The sequence below is a fragment of the Brassica napus genome, chromosome A7 (assembly GCF_020379485.1).
Source record: "Brassica napus cultivar Da-Ae chromosome A7, Da-Ae, whole genome shotgun sequence".
In the NCBI taxonomy this organism is placed as follows: Eukaryota; Viridiplantae; Streptophyta; class Magnoliopsida; order Brassicales; family Brassicaceae; genus Brassica; species Brassica napus.
Window position 1 is genome coordinate 27,531,244 of NC_063440.1, and position 16,723 is coordinate 27,547,966.

At 28.9% G+C, this 16,723-nt stretch overlaps 1 protein-coding gene and 1 non-coding gene across 3 annotated transcripts; both read right to left on the minus strand.

Moving 5' to 3' along the window:
- Nucleotides 1-8,347: 8,347 nt before the first annotated feature.
- LOC125576837 lies at nt 8,348-8,449 on the minus strand. The gene has a single exon (XR_007315261.1). It is a non-coding gene; the product is annotated as a U6 spliceosomal RNA (small nuclear RNA).
- A 1,565-nt stretch (nt 8,450-10,014) lies between these two features.
- LOC106357377 (gibberellin 2-beta-dioxygenase 1-like) lies at nt 10,015-14,153 on the minus strand. Of its 2 annotated transcripts, none has more exons than XM_048735422.1 (3): nt 13,096-14,153; nt 12,597-12,960; nt 10,015-10,662 (listed from the first exon to the last, which is right to left on the minus strand). In XM_048735422.1, the coding sequence occupies exons 1-3, from the start codon at nt 13,464-13,466 to the stop codon at nt 10,393-10,395; spliced, it is 1,005 nt and encodes a 334-aa protein (XP_048591379.1). In that variant the 5' UTR covers nt 13,467-14,153; the 3' UTR covers nt 10,015-10,392.
- Between the last annotated feature and the right edge of the window lie 2,570 nt (nt 14,154-16,723).

The following is a 16,723-nucleotide window of genomic DNA, read 5'->3' on the forward strand; positions in this document are numbered from 1 at the left end:
GTAATACTCACATATGTGCTCAATTAACGCATTCTGAAGTGATAAATGAGCCTCCTTAGTTTATGTATTTTTATTTTGTGTGAATTTTATTTTATGTATTTTTATATTGTGTGAACTTTATTTTATTGTTATGTAATATGTATCTTATTTTATTTTATTTTGGTGTACTTAAGTTATTCTAAATGAAGTTTGGTATATGTATTTATGAAATGAAATAACTATAAAGACCAAAAAGAAAATACAAGATAGTTTTGAGGTTGTGAATAGTAAAACTTCAAATTTAATGATTTGAGGTTCGGTTGGAATGACACAAAACCTCAAAATTTAAAGATTTTAGGTTGGGTTAGAGATGCTCTAAGCTTTCTATATGATCGCTAAATTCATACTAGTTTTATCAATAATTTGTATCGTTTTTAATGTTTTTCATAAATTAAACATATAATAATTCTAGGGTTTAAGTTTCAAAAAAAATATATATATATATTTTAGGGTTTGCCAATTGACTAATCTGACCTACAAAACGCAAAACGTCCATATCCAGCACCGACCCTTGTCCTCGAATCAAACAGTACGATAAATCTAACTAGACTAACTAAACTAATCTCTTTTTATGTCCGTCAATGTTTGTAACGAATACCGATCTTCCTTTTTTTTACGAGTAAGATCTTTTTTTCCTTTTTACGAATACGATCTTAATTGAAAGCTTCAGTTACAAAAAAGAAAAGAAAAAGAATAACGATCTTAATTAGCATTTCGGGATATTGTTTTGATACTTGTCAGTGTCACCACCAGGCACCAACGAACGAGGCAAACATCTCAAAGAAGATGCGCGCTGCGCGCACGGTGTAGCTTGGAATGGCTTCGTGTGTTTCTCTCTGTCACCACAAAAAAAAAAAATTCTCGTTACATAACGTGTTGATATATTTGTATATAAATTGCTGCTTATAAGCTATACTATAAGTTATACTAGATTTTGATCCGCATTTTATAATTGTGGTTATATTTTTTAAACAAAATCTAATTTGATAAAAAAAAAATTGGTGTATATGATGACATTATATATTTAATTACTTCATATTTATAGCAAATATAAAATCATATATAATACTATTTATTTTATTTTAACCCGTACTACAAATTTTTTTGAACTGTTATAAATTTATGTATTTTATTATTAAAAACTGATATATAATTTTTTAATTAATGTCGAGTTATTGATTTGAACATCTTATTTCTATACAATATATAATTTTATATAAAACTCGTTTTTTAAATGAATGTGTTTCATAAATATAAAAATGCATATAGACTAATGTGTTAATTAATTTACTTTAATATGGAATTAAATATTTTAGTAGTTAGACCTGCAAAAAGTTAGTTCTTAGAAATTATTTGAATGTTTTAATCAATTTTTAATTTTATCAAATAATTTATATTAAGCTTAATAAGAAAATTATTAAAAATGAGACTTAATGTTTTATATCGTTTGAACATAGATTTATTCATTATATTGTTTGGAAACATAATTAGTAGTGTAATGTTGTTTTACTTAATTACCGTTGATAAATTCTTTGTTTTATTAATTAGTAGTGTAATGTTGTTTTACTTAATTACCGTTGATAATTAGTAGTGTAATGTTGTTTATATGATTAAAGGTTAAGTCTAATATAATGTTTCTGTCTTAATAAAATAGATGTAACTATATAAAATTGAAACTGGCATAATTTAATATTTTACCAAAAACTATATAAAATCAAATCAGTGGTCCATAAATCTGAAATGTTGTAAATTTTGTTGTCATGGCTGAATATATAAACTAAACATGTGACATACAGAGCAGAACACGTAAGTTGATTAACAATCAGAGGTGTGCCTACAGTGTATTGAAAAAAGATATTCATTTTAGATCCTGATTAATATGATTTAGGACCCTAAAATTTAAAATAATTTTCAGACTAGTGGTTTAAATTTATTTTTAAAAAAATATTTTTACGATAGAGTCGACTAATTCACCTTTTGAATTCATGTATTTTTTCCTCTATGATGTAATGTAACATATTTACGTAATAAATTTATTCTTTTAAAGTGAAACTTGTGTATCTGATGAAAATGATATATCATATTAAAAAAATATTTTTATTATACTTGTAAATAAGTTTATTTTTAAATTTGTCTAACACTCTTAAAACCCTTCGCACAGCATTGTTACCAACCATCATCAATTCGCGATCGATAACTATTACAAGCGGTATATTCTAGAGTCTATATCATACGATTCATTTAGTATTGCCCCCAAATCAAAACAGATGAATAATATATATATATTGGACCTGGTGATGGTAGATTGACGACATGACATGATACTTTTCTTTATTTTTTCTAAAACATGATACTTTTTTTGTGTGCGCAAAACATGATACTTTTATTAATGGAACTAACAGTAAACTTACGCGCCAGTGTCGCTGGCAACGAATCAGCAATGCCTTGTTGTCTTCTGCCATTCTAGAGTCCGTTATTGCTCCACGTCGCTATATATTATTTAGATACTTCAAACTATATACTTTTTTGGGCAACCCGCTTCATTAGATTATAGAAACTTAATATCCATCACATGAGAAAAGATTACAAGATAAAGAGGCAACATGTGCCAAAGGATTCACCAAACAACAGGTTAAACAAAAGATAACATGAAAATAAAATTCAACAAAAGATATAAAATGGATTATGTGCGCTAATAAATAATTCGTCTCGTAATGCTAACTAACTTTTGTGGGGGCAACCATTGTTAATCAACCTACAATGCCTAGTTGGCCAACAGAATGGTCCAATTATTCAACCATTGGACTCATTATTTCAGAAAGCGAATGTACAGTATAACCTCTTTAAATTAATACTTTATAAATTAATATACACTAAAAATCTTTATAAAATAATATAATTTTATAATTTCAAATTAAGTTTTTGGTTCAATTAGTATATCGATAAATTAATAATTTTTATAAATTAATAAAAAATTATAGTTTTGGTGTAGTCCCAACATTATTAATTTATAAAGGTTTCACTGTATATCTTTATTTATAAAATTGTATGTTACATGTTTATGCTACTATATGTATCAATATTTTTTTTTTAATTATTCCCAACATTTTTTGTGTTTTATTTTTGAGTAATAATTCTTATGAGACAGCTGCTATTATTATTCTTACCTGTTTAGCTCTAAAACTAATAGATATACTGATATTGTTTTGTAGACTCTATCTTTTCAGTTGGATTAGATATGTTGTTTGAGCTGAAAAAACATTTTAAAAATAATGACACATTTTTTATACTATAACAAAGTCAATCGATTAAACAAACTTTTACTTTAAGGGATATATTATTAAAATACGAAACCTTTTCTTTTTGAACTAAAAAAATTCGAAACCTAGTATATCAAATATATATCTACGAATGAAGTTTCCATTAAAAACGTTTACAATCATAAAAAATATATATTTACACTGGTATATAAGATGCCACGTAGGAAGCAATTCTGTTTAAGGAAAAAAGATTCGAAAGAACACAGTTCGTATTTGTCGTCTACAATGTGGTAGGTTCCTCGCATGTCCATCATCCCTTTAAATTTGATGTGAACTTATTAATAATGTTATGTTGTTTACTAAAGTAACAGTATTAGACCACCATTAACGCAGGTTATTAACGAGGTCCTTAGGTATTAAGTGGATTAAAATTAAATCAGAAGAAAAGAAAATAGGGATAACCGGTCCTTAATAGAAGTGTTTTGTGATCGAATATATGTGAGGTTGTAAACCCACGTGTCTGCCTCTCAATTAAAGTTTATTTTTTTTCTTTTCTTTTTTTCTTTCTTCTCTCACTTCGTTTCTTTGTTTTTTCGTGTTCTCTGCAACAAGTAGAGAGACGAAACCGATCGAAACGACGAAACCCACAAACATTCGAAGATTTAGCCATTAATTATGGTGATCAAGAAGCATCAAAAAAAAAAGGAAAAAAAGAGTTCACATCGAAAGAAATCGTGAAGAAGGCGATAAACGTTTATGGGATGATTATTTCAGTGAAACCCCAACATATCCTCAAAATCTATTCCGACGGCGATTTAGAATGAACAAGCCATTGTTCATGCGTATTGTTGATCGACTCTCCAATGAAGTTGAATTCTTTCGACAAAAAAAAGATGCTCTCGGCCGTCTTAGTCTCTCTCCACTTCAAAAGTGTACAGCAGCCATTCGTGTCTTGGCATACGGTAATGCGGCAGATGCTGTTGACGAATACCTCCGACTCGGTGAAACTACTGCTCGGTCATGTGTGGAACACTTTGTCGAAGGAATAATATACTTATTCGGCAATGAGTACCTAAGAAGACCAACACCGGACGATCTTCAACGTCTACTTTATGCTGGTGAGTTCCGTGGATTTCCCGGGATGATAGGGAGCATCGATTGTATGCATTGGGAGTGGAAGAATTGTCCCACCGCTTGGAAAGGGCAATATGCACGTGGTTCGGGAAAACCCACAATTGTTTTAGAGGCGGTTGCTTCATTTGATCTCTGGATATGGCATGCGTTTTTTGGACCTCCAGGTACCTTAAATGATATCAATGTTCTTGATCGCTCACCTGTTTTTGATGACATAATACAAGGTAAAGCACCGCAAGTCACTTACTCGGTCAATGGAAGGGAGTATCATATGGCTTACTATCTCACTGATGGGATTTATCCAAAATGGGCTACTTTTATCCAATCTATTCGGGAGCCACAAGGACCGAAAGCGGTTTTATTTGCTAAACAACAAGAAGCTGTCCGAAAAGATGTCGAGCGTGCTTTTGGAGTCTTGCAAGCTCGCTTTGCCATTATTAAAAACCCGGCACTTTTTTGGGACAAAGCCAAAATTGGAAATATTATGAGAGCATGTATCATACTCCATAATATGATTGTAGAAGATGAGCGAGATGGATATTCTCTGCTTAATGTTTCAGAGTTCCAACAAGGAGAAGACACCGGGAGTTCACATGTCTATGTCGATGTGGAAAGAGATATCCCTTCAAATATTACCAATATGATGGGTGTTCGAAGTAAAATTCGTGATCCACATAAACATCAACAACTGAAAGCTGATTTGGTTGAACACATATGGCATAAATTTGGAGAGTTCTGAAGATAACAACAAGTTCGGAAGTTTGCTTCAAAATATTCTCGATTATTGTACTAATCTTTATTTTCATGTTTTTTTTTTAATTTATGTTTAAAATGTTATATTTTAATATGTTTTGTTTAATAAATATATTTACAAAAAAAAAAATTAAGAATCCCTAATTAAGAAACCCCCATTGGACCGCTTAAAATGAGAGTTTCTTAATAGAGGTTATTAAGCCCACTAAAGATTAAATTTATTACTAAATATTCATTAAGGACCCCTAAAAGAGTGTTAGGGATAAAGATGGTCTTATATTTTCCATTATTGTATAATCACTAGTAACAATAATAACTGTATTGGAGTTGAATACTATTTGTGGACTGAATTATTGAAAGCTTTTTTTTTAACATTATTGAAAGCATTTTTAACCTCACATCATTTTCTATTTCAAACTTTATGTTAGGATATGTTTTTTTTTCTAAATTTATTCTGGTTTAACACATTATCTTTCCCTTAGATCTCTTGGTATAATTAGAAAATTAAAAAAAAAAACAAATTTTTTTTTTCTTTTAAAAAACAAAATTTTCAGTAAACAAAATATCTTCTTCGCCAATATATTACATCTAGTTTATTTTGAAACGGAAAACTGGAAAATAGAAAATGTCATAAACGAGGATGAAAAGTCATGCATAAGTCACTCCTTGTATAGGCATCCATTCAGCTTTCCCCATGGATACCCAAAGCTCGACATGCCAAATAGATGAATCAAGGATCCATCATAGTTTGGCTAACGACAGGGATGGCCTTACAATTTTGGGAGATGTAAGCGGTTTAGTAAAGTTTTCAACATTTTTTTTTATTTTTTTTTTACATTTGGAAACTTATTTGTATGCAATTTTCTCAAGATTTTTGGAGGTCATAGACTGAATGTTTTATTTAGTTTTATCGAGCTAACTGGTCTGCATTTAGATCCGAGCTTCTTTCTTTTCCATTCCTTCGTGAGTGGCTTAGAAAGTTTAGCATCATACATATTTTTAAATGAAAAGTTTGTGCTGACTCTCTAGCAAAAGAAACTAGAGTTCAAAGATTATTTTCCGTATAGTTCAAACTGTACCGAGTAGAGTTGTTTCAAAGACCAACCTCACTCTCGACCAAAACTTGAATAATTTGATATATAAGTTGAGAAAAAATAGAAAATTACTTTAGAAAGAAATAATATTATATTTATTATTTACTATCCACATTTGTATTTGTAAGTCCTAACTTTAGTCTAAAACCTCTTTTCAAAAACGCGGCGTCCAAGCCCGCTTAGTCGCCGAAAAATCGTTCGTCGGTCTCCGGCCACTGCGATTTGACCTTAATCAGACAAAAAATCGGGAATCTTAAAATTTCCAGTTTTCGTTCATTTAAACTTAAAAATTGAAAGTTTTCTAGTATATCTATCTATTTTACGTAAAAATACAAAGGAAAATGGAAGCAAACAATGAAAAAAAGGGAAAAAAAGAACGGCCGCCATTGTTAGGTCTGGATCAGAAACACACGAGGAAGAAGATGAATACAAAATGTCTTTTTTATCCTCATTAATGCTTTAAAGTTAAAAACAACAAAAACATCCCCGCTCTGGGTTTGAACCCGGGTGTATTGGACATAAATAAGCACATCTAACCACTAGGCAATCAGAAAACCATTGGATATATTTAAAATATCTAATATATATCTATAAAACTATATAAAACTCTAAAATTAGGCTTCGATTAATTCCCGCGTAATCTCCGATTTTTTTATTAGGTGCTAGGTTCGGAGTTACTATCCGACTAGCGCCTAACATAGTTTCGAACAAGGTCTAAAACTGATGAATGGAGTACATAAATTCAATTCCATTTTTAGATCAATTATTTTGAATTCAAAGAAATAAATATACAGAAAATGTTCAAGTGATTTGATAGCCCCTCGAAAAGATAAAGACATGTACGGACCACAACAAACAACATTATTATTACAGAGTTGTGAAACTATCTCAAATAGTTCTCTACTTTGGCTCCGAATGGTAACTGAGGTTTGAGCGGTGCGGGACAAGCGGTTTAACTACGGTGCGGTTTTAACAGTTATAAAAACGTATATATAGATATATAGTATATGTAGAGATTTTTGTTACTGTTAACTGCGGTGCGGGGCGGGAAGCGGGTTACCATTCGTAGCCTTTATAAATCTCTATTATAAAAAATAGAAATAATCTTTTTGATTCAATGTGTTTATGCTTCTATATAATAGAAACACATTAGAGAAAAAAATTAATTATATATTTTCAACATAATTATTTTCACTCATTTTTATTTTAAAATTTTATATTATGAAAAATAGAGATAATTTTTTTGCTTCATTGTGTATCTTTATAGTATAGAAATGCTTTAAAAATATAACTATTTCCTGTATTATAGAAATATCTAAAATAAAAATAGGTTAAATATGCTCTAATCAAAATATTTAAATAATAGACAAGAAATGATCTAAGTAAACTACACATATATCAAAAAAAAAAAAAACTCTAGGATAGCTTTAAATAATTTTCTATTACAAACATAACATACAATGATCAAAATAAGTAAAATATGTTTCACTAAAGAAGTACAATACACTTGTAACCCTTAAATTAGTTAATTTAGTCTTAGGTTTATATTTGAAGGTGGTGTTCTGGGAAGTGAAATTTAGGATTTAAAAATATATATAATTAAGATTTCAAATTTAAAATAATAATTTTAAAGATATTTAAAAAGAAATTTGGACTTCAAAAAAAATTGATTTTTTTCTCTCTCTCTATATATATATAAATATAATTATTTAAATAAATAATAAAGAAAAATTATTTTTAAAAAAAGTTTTTTTTAAAAAAAATTCACATATTTTAAATATCAATATACAACACAAGAAAACAATTATGTTGGTTCGTTGGGAGAGCTGAACGGTTTATGACTACAATTAAAAAACAAACCAAAGTTTTATATGTGGGTTTTTTTGTCGACACATGTGGTTAGGTACTTAGGTTACACACAAAGATATATATATTTAATTATACAGGGGTATCCTAACTATAGAAGTGGATCCAGAATAGCCACGTGTTAGCAACCTACGTTTTCAGTCCACGTATCGGTTCCTTATCCCTAACGATGCCGAATGTAAATTTCTCAGTGGCCGGAAAAATAATTTGGACCATTTATTGAGTTGTTCGTATCATCCTTACGGAGGAGCCATGCTAATTTTCTGTGTATCGTCCCAATTTTATCGAATGTCCCGAAGAGACAACACACAACGATATCAAGGGCAGATAAATGCATAAAAATACCAAGAGTTAACCAAAAAAACATCATTGCTTTATATATAATTGATCAAGATGGTTTTTTTATCTTGTTATTTTCTTAACATCGTGAATGGATGTCGAGGAATATATGATCTCATTCCAATCTTTCTTCAGTCTGTACTCTATAGAATAAATCTGCAGAAACAGATATGTGGACAATATCTAAGGCTGGGTTTAAGGTATTTTTTGGGGTGTTTGGTTGCTTCAGTTATGTGAATGATGAAAAAAAATATTATGTGAATGATGTATTTCATATTTTATTTTTTTACACTCTCTGCTTTCTGTGTAAGTAAGATACGACATTGAGATCCAATTCCATTTTGATGATTTTAAAATATTTTGCAACAAGAAAAAGACAATAACGAACAATTTGGGAAAGAGAATACGACCTAAAATAGCATAGAAGACCGACAATGGGCTTATTTTGGGCTTCTTGAAGATGCGTTTTTCGGGGATATTTCGCAGAACTATAGATGGATGTTTACTCTAAGATTTTTTTTGAGAAACATTTATTCCAAGATTCACAATTAGAAAAAAAAAATATTTCCAAACACAATACCAATGTTACCGGTTTTGATAAGATACTTATAAGAATAATCACAACTTTTCACTTTTAAAAGAATACTTATTTGAATTTTTAAAAAAGACACAACCTTCCAACATTGAACTTTTTGAAAAGTCACAACCCTTCTTGACATGTTTTAGAAAAGACAAAATCTTTCAACATAAGTGGGATTCACAATCTTTGGAATTAACTGAGATTGCTATGAGAAATGCATGTCAAAGACTATTTATAGATTTTAAAAATCTATTTGAATAGTCACAACTTTTCAATCTGAATAATCACAACTCTTCAATCTGAATAGTCACAACTCTTCCAATTTAAATGTAGTTATTTTGATAAGATACTTATAAGAATAATCACAACTTTTCACTTTTAAAAGAATACTTATATGAATTTTTAGAGAAGACACAACCTTCCAACATTGAACTTTTTGAAAAGACACAACCCTTTATATATTTTTTTCAAAAGACACAATTTTTCAATATAAGTGGGATTCACAACCTTTGGAATTAATCAGGATTGCTATTATTAGTAGATATAGTGTCTGTCTAGTTTTCAAACCTAGGTATTCTTCATACTATAAGAAATATGTTTGAAGAACAAATTAGTTACGTACATGGAACTTGACATTCATGGAGATGGATATCACAAAACCAATGTGTTTGAAGATATTCTTTGTTGAGAAAGTGTTGAGACATCAACATGGGACGCGTTGAAATCTTAAAACAGAAGTTTAAATAAACCGACACTAATATATAAAGGATTTGAATTAATCTATTCGTCGTCGACTGGTTTTAAACTAAGAAACCATAGTAATCATGAATTTAACATGGATATTTGGTATATTAATATATTTGGTATTCAAATATCTCATAAAATTAGTATTTTTAACCATATATTCTATTTGTTCTGCAAAACATTAAAAAGTCTTAAATTTAGTATAAATAACATCATATTTTATAAATTTTTAAAATAATAAAATTAGTAATTAAATAAATAATTTAGTGAATAAATAGTATAAAATTTATAAACTAAATTTAATTATATATAAATATAAACTTCCATAGAGTTATTATAGCTATCAAGATTATCTTGAATAGATACAATTACATATAGCAGTTCAAGATAAATTTTAAAGATATTTAGTTCATCTAGTTAAATGTTAGGAAAAAAATATGTTACACAAAAAAGGATCATAAATTTTTATAGGGATGCTGATCGAAGGAAACCAAAACAGTCACGTTTTTAAATTATTGGATAACTTAAACACATGCATATAGATTATATGTCACACTTAAAACCTACGAATCACGAACAAAACTTATGAATAATTCAAAGATATCTTTACTGCTTTCCTTTCAAATGGTTGAAGCCTATTATCAGATAATCTAGAGTGATAGGCATAGTTCTTATATTCAGACCAAGTGAACTCTTTGTACAAACTCTCATCTTCATTGTCAGTAAGACAACTCAAGGGAGCGATTCTCTGAGTCAAAGAAGGTCCAGCAAAGTAAATCATAGAAACTCTAGATTTCCTGCTGTTCGCTAAAACCCTATGCTTCACGCTTTTGAACTTCCCATTTGTCAACACCTGCATGATCAACACAAAAACAAAAGCATACATTTATTGGTCTAAGATATCGGAAAAATATATCAAGCATGCAAAAAAATCTGTTATTTTCACTTCAAAATATTATAATAGAGAAATATTTATTCATCCTTTTTTATTTCTAAAATAGAGTTTACTATATATAGAAAAACATTTCTCTATAAATGTTTTTTCTCCAAAATAGTCATTTTAACTTTAAATCTTATAACTACAACTAAAATATGCTTTTTTTTTAGAGAAATACAGTTTTATAAAAAATAAATTCACGTTTTTATTAACATAATAGTCTTTATTAAAATTCTCTTTTAAATTTTTGGCAAATATTAAAAATCTATGTAAATGAAGTCAATTTTCGACTATTATAAATAAAACATATTAGTTTTAAATTAAAATCTTATATATTAAAACAGAAGTCACAACCTATTCATGTGTGATTTTTTAAAAAATAGACCTAATAGACATATTCATTGAAATTCATAGTACATTTTAATTCAAAATAATAATAAATAAAATTTTTAAAATATTTTAATCATAGTATCTTTTGATATCTTTTCATTTTAAATATAAATATATTTATTTTAAAATCTAACAAATCTGTTTAAAAAGACTTTTACAAGATCTTCATTTTCAAAATTATATTTAAATATTTTCACTAATTTTGAAATTAGTTTAAAATATTATTATACATTAATATATTCAGTTATATAAAATGAAAAATAAAAAATCTATAATATTTTATGTATTATATAGTCATAATCAATCATATTAAAATAAAATTATTATATTGAGCTAAATATAATAAAATTGTATTAAATTTATATATTTATATATTTTACTTTCGTAATTATAAAATATTTATGTTCAAAAATAAAATATAATATGTTGGTAAGATGGGTTAACATTATCAAACTATATAATACTTCTATAAAAATTAACATGTATTTCTTTAAATTTAATAATATAAAATCTTTGTAACTACTTTAATCATAATATATTTTTATTTTAAATATATTATATATTATATTTTAAAAATTCTAATAAATCTGTGTAAAAATATTTAAACAATAACTTAATGTATTTTAAGTTATCGTTTAGAAATGAAAATAAATAAATTATATCCTATTTTATCTACTTTTATAGTCATGATCATGTTAAAATATAATTATTATACTAAAATAAATATGATAAAATTATATTCAATTGATAAATTTATAAATTTTATTTTCATAAATATAAACTATTTATTTAAAATATAATATGATGATAGAACGGCTTAAAATTAACAAACTATATAATACATGTCTAAAAATTAACATATCTTACACTTTTATATATACAATAATAAATTAACTAAAATGAATAAGCATAAAAATATTGCTAAAAAGAAATCCAGTTTTGAAATACGGGTCAGAATTTAGCATAAATTAAATACAAAATATTTTTTAAATATATTTTCTCATGAATATATTAATTTGCTTAATAACTAAATGCAAATACAATAAAATAAATATATAATAAGAAGTGGTAAATACATAAGGTTTAAAAAATTAATTAATTATAACATGTAAATTATAAAATTATTGTATTTGAAATAGTTATATAAATATTTTAAGTATATGATTAACATTAAAAATATATACCACTTATATTCTAAAACAATAATTTATGTATAGATAAGTGAAAATAAACACCCGTGCGGTTGCACGGGTCAAAATCTAGTAGGATATTAAAAGAAATTGAAGAATACACTGAAAAGAAACATATTTTATTTTATAGGTTTTTTTTTATTTTTTGAGAAAAAAATAGGTGAGATGGCCTAAGTATGACCAACTTATGGTGGTTTATTCAGTGAAACATTCATCTTGAGCTTCCTCCAGGTAATAAAGCAAAAAATGTAGCTGAGGACTGAGACGAACCTGGAGAGAGTCGCCGACGTTGAAGAAGAATGAGGAAGGATCTGAAGGGACAGAAATCCAGGAGCCGTCAGCTAGATTGATTTGGAGACCAGAAGTGTTGTTAGACCTTAAGACAGAGATGATCTGAGGATCAGTGTGTTCGCCAAAACCGATCACATTGTTGTCACCATTGGTATTAGTATTGGTGTTGATATGATGAGGGCATGGTGGATAGTGATTAAGCCTGAATATAGAGTCAGTGTTTTTATCAGAGACAAGCTTGCTAAGGGTGTTCCTCGGTTCGATTCCTAACCCATCAGTTATCATCTCCAAAACATGGCTTGTCATCTTCCTCACTGATGTTGTGTATTCTAACAATGCATTTCTGTAGAACGAAACTTGGAGTGTGAGTTTTAAAACGTGAAAATGATGGGAGTCACATAACAATACTACATTATAGTATAAAGGTAACAAACAAACAAAAACGAGCCAGAAAGTAGAGAACCACGTTCAATCCAACCTGAAAGTTTCTGGGTTATTAAAGAGACCGGGAAAGAATGAATGTGAACCGAAATCAAGATTAGCATTCATCAACAAGTACTCAACCCAACCAACGTCACCATTCCGACCAATCTCCCTGTTCCCGTATCCAAAGGGATAACCAGCGACTTGGGTTTTGTCGGACGCGGGCAACGAGAAGAACTCAACGGCCTCGTGTTCCAAGACAGAGACTAGCTCCGAGGAAACGCCATGGTTGATCACCTTGAAGAACCCAAAGTCTTCACAGGCTTTGACGAGGGCGTGTTTGGACTCTGGGTCGGAGATATCTATAACCGGAATTGGAGAAAACCCGGATTCTGTTTTTTCGTTCGGTTTAGACAATAACGCCATTGCTATAAATGTATGTTTCAGAGGTTTTCCTTTTCTGGTGTTACTTTAGTAGCTCTGAAGGATGAGACATCGAATTATTTATTCGGACGTGTGTATATATAAGCAGAGGAGAGAAGAGGATAAAAAAGCTTTAAATGACGTACGAATACGATCAAACTTTTCAAAACTTAAGCTAATAATTAAACTCAATAGTTTATCTCGTATCGACATCAATAAAATTAATTTTCGGGACAAATATTGAAAGTGTAATTTATCTCCTCCGTCATGTCATTTTCTAGTTTTTTTTTTCTTGTTGCTATTATCATAGAGGTAATCTATTTTTAAGGAATTTGTTTCGAGATAAACGCATAAAACATATCCTTTTCAACATAAAATATTTGAGAACGAAAGGCATTTAAGAATTCAATATGACTGTTTTTTTTGTTTGCTAAAAAGAGATTTTATGACTGTTATCTGGCTGACATATATTATCGCTAAATTCGCTCGATAATTTGTATATATTTTAATTGTTCTTTCGTGAATTGCATATCAAAACTCAAACGTCGATATCCAGTGACCCTTATTCTCCATTCAAACCGTACCACTAGACTAACTAAAGTTATATATGTATATCAATGTTTGTAACGAATAACGAAATTAAAATCTCGAGATATTGTTTCGATACTTGTCTCCACTAACAAAACAAGACAGACAATTTCAGAGAAGATGCGCACGGTATGGCTTGGAATGGATCCCAGTGGTTCTCTCTTAATTTCACCACAAAATACATATCTTTACATAACACGTTAAAATATTTGTGCATAAAACGCTTATAAGTAATGGTAACAATGTAAAATTAGATTCGTGGTCCATAAATATTATATACTGGTGTCTAAAGTATTGTTAAGCTTGGAATACTGAAAATAGGTAATAGACACAACATGTAGTGTTATTTTCCTGCATTGTTTTTTTAGATAATAATTTGATTAATAACACAAAATAGTTAATCACAAAAAAATGGCACGTCAGCTGATTATTCCATCATCATTTCGTGTTTGATAACTATTACATGTGCTTCAGGGCTAACAATTTTTTTTTGTTAGGGTCAACTTGTTAAGAGATTAGAGTAGTAGTATTAACAGTAGAAACTGTGAGGAGTTCTAAAGAAAAAATATAGTATATTAATATTCAAATTACATAATAATGTATTTATTTTTGGAGAGTTGACATATTAACAAAATGACACAGGTTGTTTAAGTTTCTCTACAGGTTCAGAGTTTTTACTCATTACTTTTCATGTTTTTATGATTTTTCTTAATTGTGAGAACACCTCAAAAAAACCAGTATAGAACATATTTATTACAGGTTTCTTAGATTGGATTTTTTAACGTAATATAAGATACGGTCTTTTAGTTTTTAACTAAAAGGCTAAGAGATATTTCTTAAATAAAAGATATAAGAGATATCTCTTAGTTTTTTTAGTTAAAATCTAGAGACCGTATCTTATATTATGATAAGAGACCCAACTTAAAAGATCTACAATAAGCATGTTCTTAGTTGGTTCAATTGGTATAAATGCCTTAAAGCTGTTGTCATTGCCTCGGAGGGCAAATGCCAAAGAAAAAATATCTTCCTAAATAAAAATGTGATCAATAATTTTGTATAGCCTTTTCTTTCGCAATATATATAAAAAGTATACTATAGTCAGTTCAAAACCAGTTTAAAACTTGAACAAAATTGACAAAATTGTAATGTAAGGTGGGAATTAACTATATTGCAGATGTTTGTAAATACATTTAAGAGTATTAAACTTAACTTTTATTTGTAGATAAATCGTTTTCATTTTGTGTATAATTTATGGAATTATTTGTTATTTATATGTCTATGCTAATATCTGTTTTAAAATAATTTATTCGTATCCGACATTTTTCTGTGTTATACTTTCCACTAATATTTCTCTGTAACACATCTTCTAGTATTGTTTTCACCAGCCTCGCTCTAAAACTAGATTTGATGATATTGTTCTTGTAGACTCTCATCTTTTCGGTTGGATTATAAAATAATGTTTTTTTAACTTTGTTGGTGGGGTTGAAAAACATTTGAAATATAATGACACGTTTTGTACAGGATAAGAAAACGAAATTATGAAACAATTTTTACTTTAGGGGATATATTATTAAAAACGAAAGCTAGTATATAAATAATTAAGATATCTACAAATGAAGTTGAAGGGTACATGAGATGCCACGTAGGAAGATATTAGAGGAGAAACAAGTATCCTGTTTGAGAGAAAAAGATTCGGACGAACGCAGCTTCGTATTGGTCCTCTACACTGGTAGGTTCCTCGCATGTCCACCCCTTTTAAAGTTTGATGTGAACTAATAATAATGTTGGATTCTTTACCAAAAACAATACTATTAGATTTTTCATTACTTTAATAATGACTAGTAACTTAAATAATTGTATTGGATTCGATTAATATCATCTATGGACCATTGGACCATTGGACTGAGCCAATAAGAGTTAAGTGATTGGATAGTTATCGAACAAAAACCGACATATACGGGCCATATAACAAATAAGCTTATGTAGTTCACAAGATATCTCTTAGGGCATCTCCATCTCTACTCCATTTTTTCCTCCATTTTTTCCTCTAAAATGGAATAAAAATGAATATGGAGTAAGGAATGCTCCAATCCAACTCCATATCTCACTCCATAATAAAATTTACTCCATAAATGGAGTAATCTCTTTTTTGTTTGTTCATCACTCCATTATGGAGTGAGAAATGGAGAAGGGTTGAAACAATTTTACTCAATTTTCACTTTTACTCCATTTTGAAGGAAAAAATGGAGTTTTACATTGGAGATGCTCTTATGTCGGTTCGTTTACTTCGAGAAATAAACCATTTAAGAGAACAGAAAAAGGTTTTGTACATTGCTTGTCTACGAAACTACATGTGGTTAGATTACCAAAATAATACTGTATCAAGGGTTTGCTATGTAAATGCATAAGAAATTAAGAATACAAAGAGTACAACCAATTCGGTTTTCCGGCTTCCTACTTTTTTTTTTGTCACAACTTGTATTATAAAAGCTCAAAGAGCAACAAAGTTTACAATCAAACTAGAAGATCCCGGAGCCATGCTCGACGATGGGATAATACTAAACAACATTACAAAACATTGAAAGATAGAGCTTTTAAGGAGCGAGTCAAGCTCAGCGGTATAAAGAGTCTCATGGAGAAACTTCATCTTTTTCCCTAAAGCGAACTGATAG

Excerpts from the sequence above, each read along its gene's own strand:
- LOC106357377 (XM_048735422.1), bottom strand. The coding sequence starts at position 13,466 with ATGGCGTTATTGTCTAAACCGAACGAAAAAACAGAATCCGGGTTTTCT. Across the intron at positions 12,961-13,095 it reads AATAACCCAGAAACTTTCAG|AAATGCATTGTTAGAATACA; the intron begins GTTGGATTGAAC and ends TTCGTTCTACAG. Across the intron at positions 10,663-12,596 it reads ACGTCGGCGACTCTCTCCAG|GTGTTGACAAATGGGAAGTT; the intron begins GTTCGTCTCAGT and ends TTGATCATGCAG.